Consider the following 6,284-nt stretch of genomic DNA (forward strand, 5'->3'; position numbering starts at 1 on the left):
CAACTGCATATTGTTTAGTAACTGTTAATTTACAAATGAGAACTGGCTGTAACTGGTTGTAAAACATTTTATCTTGCTGGTATAAAGCGCCATCTTGAAATGTGTAATTTCACTGTTTTTTCCATTGGACATAATCTGGCTTTAATTCCAGAGATTTTCAGAATGTCAACATATGAACACAGTGGTTCTAATGATCTGACTTAAGTCACTCACAATAAGGTCCTTGGGCATATTCTGGATGCATGAAGGATTTCAGACAACAGGGTAGTGTTTAAAAATAAAAAATATAAATATTTAAGGCCAATAATACGTGCACACTCTTCATGTACAGCCGTTCTGATGACCACTGGTATGGCTAGGGTTTTCTTTTTTTTTGCACTGGTGACATTCTTCAGGACTGCAGGGCACTTAATTCTGACTGACGTCTACTGCAACACATTTAATTTACGTCCACTGACCAGTCTGAGGAATCCTTTCCTGTTAATACAAACGCTCGGGAACAGGCAATCCTAGGGTCATGATACTGATTGGCGCTGACTGATTCCACTGGAACAGCCAATCGCGTTAGGAGTCATTTGGCAGAGTACTGGGCTTACAGCACATGATGTGTAGAGGCAGTCTATGTGGCCTTGCTCTTGGCGACAGGCTCTGTCTCCTGCTCGTATTCGATCTCCACGTAGGCCTGCTTCTTCCTGGCGGGACCTTTAAGGGGTGCCTCTCCTTTCGACTTCCCCGTGGACTTAGAAGAAGCAACAGCTTTCCCCTTCCCTTTCGCCTCCCTCTCCTGCTCCACCTCCATCTCCTCCTCGGATTCCTCCTCTTCACTGGAGTCGCCTTCCTCATCGCTGCTGCTTTTCAGTTTGTCCATGTCCTGTCAAAAAAATACACCCTTAGCACCATGGCAACAGCGATGACATCACATTTGTGTACTTAATTTTGCTTAACACTAAATTAAAAAATCACAATATTAAACACTTTTTCCCACTCCAACAAAATGTTTCTGTAGTACCATATAAAATTATACATACATTTAAACAAGCGATTAAAATTGTAAGAAAAAATTTAATTGTGCTCAATTTTAACATATGAAAATGTTTTAAGATCGCAACTGCATATAACTTGGTAAGCTAGTACAAGTTGTCAATGAGCCTGAAATTGGTCTAGGCTAAATCAGGTAAATCATTATCTTTTATTTTAAAATAGCCTCATTTAACCCGTTTACAGGAACACACCCTATTAAATCGTTTTTTTCCTCACCTCATCGTCCTCTTCCTCCGCTTCGCCCTCTGAGGAATCAGTCTCGCTCTCCTCGTCCTGCTGTTCTAGGGCCTTGTCAAAAGCGTGGACGGGAAAGTTGTAGATGTCTCCATACTGGATGGGAAAAAAAGCACAGGTTATGTCACATACAAGCACTGCACTGTAAATGCACAACAGCATTCATTCTCATTTTAAGGCTTTGGGGGTGACATGCAGTCACACAGGTTCCATTACAAAAGCAGTTCTCGCAACGTTTTATTTAGTCTCCCGAATGTGAAGTCTGTCATATTTTGCATATAGCAAATATGGAGCCATAACCCATAAATAATACGTTGAGCCCAAAAATGTCATATGCTTACCGTTCCTTGTTTCAGTCTCTCCAGCAGTTCTTTCTCGATCGCATTATCCAGCTGGGCTGCGATCAGGGCTTTTTCCTGTAACACAAAAAAAATTCTGAAATATTCCATCAGTTCATTACACTCAGTTTAATACATCACGCATGCCTTTATGCACCCGGTACAAAACAACATGTTACAATTTCAAATAATCAGACCAAAATACTTTTTCACTGCAACGGCCACCCAAATCTTGGGGTCTTTTACATTAAAATCTGTTTTTGGCTGCACCTTTCACAAATCCGTAGTAGTTTGTGCATACAGTTGCAGCCAATCACATTATGAACAAGCAATTCAAACAAATTTTGAATATACAGTTCAAATTTAGTCTGAAAATACTAGCAACTCTTTACAGAATGTATCTTTGCCCCCCTGTTTAGCAGTAGTTACTCCAGACAACCAATCATAACCATAAATACCTACAGTAATACATCATATTTGTGTATAATGTATGGAGCTGCTTCAGAAATGTGAGTGTGCTCTCACTGCGCAATACAATCCCATGATCCTCCTCTGTCAGAAGAAGCATGACAAGGTAGGTCTTAACTGTCATCAAACTACACAAACGGGCTTACCTCTCTCCTCTTTTCTCTCCTTTCCACCTTCTTGCTGAGCGGAACCAGTTTTCTCCTGAAACAGCAGAAGATTTGTTAGTATCCGAACAACTGAGCTGATGTATGTTACTGCAAAATGGGAGGAAAGGCAGATTTTTGACATGTGAACTCTGAAAGGGGACGCATCTGAAGTTACTGAATTTTCAATTGTGATTTCAGTATCACATGGAGTGTAAGGTGGTTCTGCAGTAACATCGTGGTTTGTGTACCAGATGGATTAAGGGTGGTTCTGCTGTAACACTGTGGTAACACTGTGGACTCACTGTCTCTTGAGGGTGAGCTTGCGGATGCGTATCAGGTACTGTGTGATCTTGGTGAACCGCTGTTTGCACTTGTGTCTGAGGAAACGAGGCCAGTAGATGAGGTTCTCATCGATCTGCTCCAGCGCCTTCTCATAGTTCTTGCTCAGCTTCACCTGCAAGTTGGCAACAGAAAATACATTTGCATACAAAAATTCTCCACCAAAGCTTCTGTACATCATTTATTCACATGTTTTTAGCCTTATAGTTCCCTTTCACAGGCACGTCAGCCAGGCATGAATAACATTAAGTTTTGTTGGCCCCACTACTCACCTTCTCCCACATCCGGGCAGGAAAAGCTGCTCTTTCAATTACCTTCATGTACAGAAAACACTGGCCTGGGGACAAAGGCACAGACATTACCATAAATTACTGCACATGTTCCAACCCAAAACAAAATCATTATTCATAATTAGCATCTTATCGATTATTGTTTGCCATATAAATGATAGCTGCCATAACAACATCATTATTCATCATTAGCATCTAATATGAAGGATAGCCATAGCCTTTATTCAATGAGACAAAAAGACATTCCTACTTAAACCATTTTGTTTTGACTAATTTACCAGGTTAGCCTGGCTGTCATTTACTCCAGGTTGAGCTACGTAGTGGTCATCATCTTAAAATGACTGACAATATCCTAATGAACATTTCATCTACATTTATAAATCTTTATTCTGTTATGATGTGCCTCAAAGCTTCACTTTTAAGTTTCAAGAGTTAAATGGGATGTTGTTGTACCTTTTTCCTCCCTGATGGTAGCATACTGACTGTTCGCCAGAGGACACGACGAGCGGTTATAAAGCCCAGTTACATTGTATTCATTCCGACAAAAATTCTGATTCTTTGTTCTGTGGGTGGAAAACAAGACATCAGGAGCGCTCCCACATTAGGACCTTTGCTCCTGAAAATCGATGTGCGCTAAGTCGAAAAATAATTTAGGAGCATATCTACATCTCAATCTATTTTCCAACTTAGGTGCACATGTGTTCCTTGGGGAAAGGCTAGCGTAGACAGCTGAAAGATATTCGGGAGAGTGGTGGAATGGGTTTCAGACTCCGACCACAACAGACCCATCTGTTCAGACTGTATCATGATTCCCATAACCCTCTTTATCATCTTTCTTTTTGTGTTAACTTTTAGAATATTACAGTTATAGCTATATACGACAGGTCATTATATAAGGGCATTTACTTTAATTAACAACAGCTACTACTTGTTGGTTTGTTCAGTTAATTTTGCGTTAAACATTATTGATTACAAATGGGCCTTGCGCGCTTTCTTGGAAATATCTCACTATTATAATCATATGACAAACACCGATGTTCTGAACTTTTATTAGTCGCTCTGAAAATGAGCGTGATTGTAATGTAATAAATCAATTAACTGGATACAGTTCATTAACGCAGTCAAAATATCGTCAGTTCGTTTTTTACTGAAGACAGCTTTACTTGTTGCTAACTAACGAAGTCGTAAACAAAATCGTAAGACACCCGCAAATACAGTGGACTACAGAGTACATTGTAAGATATAACGTCTCCAACGTTAGCAAGTTCACAAACGCATTGCTATTTTCTTCTTGGCTAATTTAAAACGAGTGGGTGGTCAGGTTTCGTATATTAAAAGACCTAGATTACAAAGTTACTTACTTGACTTTGTAGGAGCAGAACTGCTTGTTTCCAATTATCTCCCAAATAACCTAAAGCAAGGGGAAATGTTAAACGCAACATATTAGAGAGCTAACACGCTGCATTGATATTTGATAGCTAGTAGGATTGTTGGGATGTACGTTATTCACTTACGTCGTCGTGCTGCATTTTCTGCTTTTCGTGGCCAGCCGTTATAAATTGTCCGTTCTTATGATGTTCCAAATGTTGTGTGTTAAGTAACTGGAAAAATATAACTAATATATAATTATCAACTCTTACGAATGGTAGTCTGCCACATGCTTCTTCGGTGTTGTTTACCGGCAGCTTGCGTCCTTGAAAGTTGCATTACTGCCATCTTTCGGAGTAAGTTAACTCCTACAGCTTATTGCCTGTCACACTTTTATTAACAGTCCCGTTCCCCGAAGGTAGTTGATAAAACATCTCCTCCCCTGCCAACTAGCCCCACACTCCAGTACATCCCTCAATCCTGCTCCTGTTATCCCCAATCTTCCCATCTCCTCCATCATATTTTTCCTTTCCGACCTATATTTATTGCAGTTAATGATAACGTGTTCTGAGGTTTCTGGTACCTGACAGATTTCACAAAGACCGGTTGGATGTTTACCTATAAGATGAAGCGTGCTGCGTAAATTGCTGTGTCCTATTCTTAATCTTGATATTACAACCTCCTCTCTTATGTTTCCTCCCCTCTTTCTTACACTGCCTACTCTATTTTGTATCAGATGTAAATGTCTCCCCCTTCTCTCCTGATCCCAGTGCTGCTGCCATTCTTTATTGATATTTCCCCACACAATGCCCTTTCCCTCTGACTTTGATAACTTGATATTGATTTCAACACTTCCCTTTTTGACTGCTTCTTTTGCCAACATATCTGCTCTCTCGTTTCCCGGGATATCTGATTGTGCTGGGACCCACATGAATGTAACATTTTTCCCTTGCCTAACCACTCTTGAATTGGCGAACAAGATTTCATACAGCAGATCCTGGTGATTTCTGGCTGTACCCGTCTTAATACTTGCCATCGCCGACACAGAATCACTACATGTTACTATTTTGTTAACCCTACCCCGTTCAGCCCATTCTAATGCCATGTCTGCCACATCCGAATTTAAGAAGCCGCCATATTGAAATAAAATTACCGACACCGTGTAAATCTCGCGATACGTGACTGGAGACGTGTGACGTGATCCTCCTCTCCTCCTCCTCCTTCTTCTTCTTCTAGTTAACCGTGTGACGTGATTCCTAATAACAGACTCATACTACTTAGTAACATGACAAAATCTTTGGTCCGAAGTGCATCTGCAAACGGGTTTTGTAAAGAAGTCACTAGGAATCGGTAGTTATAAACGGGAAAGGTTTCAGTTGAAGTATATTAAACTTAGTTTGCTTTCGTCTAAAGTGTAAAACGATAATCGCTATGGTTATTGATATCCTCACGCAGAATTTAGCTTGCTGAAAAACAAAATGGCTTGAAGACAGAATAGTAACGAAACTGATGTGTAGCCGTTAAACGTGACCAATTAAGAGAATACATTTTAATCCTAAAGTTGCAGCACATTGAGAACAAAATGCAGTACACATCACTCCCCTGTTTCCGTATGAATAAGGACATATCTCTTTTTCTCATATATAGTTTTTCGATTCAAGATCAGAAGGGTAATGTACAATGCGTAACAAGAATAAGGCAGTACATTTCACAGATAGCCCGTGATAAACCCATTCATCATTTGCATGAACCGAAAGGATCGACGGTCTATCCGGTCAGTTTTCGGCATATATATGAGATACAACGTTTTGATTATGGTTTGTCATTTTTATCTTAAAAAAAACTAAACAGATAAATCAAAATAAGAACGATGCCATTAGTGCAGCATTCAGTTGATACCATATAATGTTTCAGTAACGCATTTTATTTCTGGGTAACATGCAAAAGTGCTACTTGCTAATATATTCATGACTAGTGCATTCTGGGAAACACGTTGGTGAAGGTTCAGCCCACTTTTTCAAGTTACTCATACAAGTCAAATTATGTTCGTCTACATTAAA

The 6,284-nt window shown here is 39.8% G+C and overlaps 1 protein-coding gene and 1 non-coding gene across 2 annotated transcripts; both read right to left on the reverse strand.

Annotated features, from left to right (window-relative positions):
- Positions 1-53: 53 nt before the first annotated feature.
- LOC118206438 (protein MAK16 homolog) lies at positions 54-4,385 on the reverse strand. Its single transcript, XM_035379161.1, has 9 exons — positions 4,371-4,385; positions 4,218-4,267; positions 3,310-3,419; positions 2,839-2,903; positions 2,530-2,681; positions 2,228-2,282; positions 1,617-1,691; positions 1,258-1,371; positions 54-871 (listed from the first exon to the last, which is right to left on the reverse strand). Exons 1-9 carry the CDS (start codon positions 4,383-4,385, stop codon positions 620-622), a joined length of 888 nt encoding a protein of 295 aa, XP_035235052.1. The 3' UTR covers positions 54-619.
- Positions 4,386-5,884: 1,499 nt separating this feature from the next.
- On the reverse strand, positions 5,885-5,984 carry LOC118207155. The gene has a single exon (XR_004761324.1). It is a non-coding gene; the product is annotated as a small nucleolar RNA U13 (small nucleolar RNA).
- Positions 5,985-6,284: the final 300 nt, after the last annotated feature.

This window comes from Anguilla anguilla, chromosome 10, assembly GCF_013347855.1.
Source record: "Anguilla anguilla isolate fAngAng1 chromosome 10, fAngAng1.pri, whole genome shotgun sequence".
Taxonomy (NCBI): Eukaryota; Metazoa; Chordata; class Actinopteri; order Anguilliformes; family Anguillidae; genus Anguilla; species Anguilla anguilla.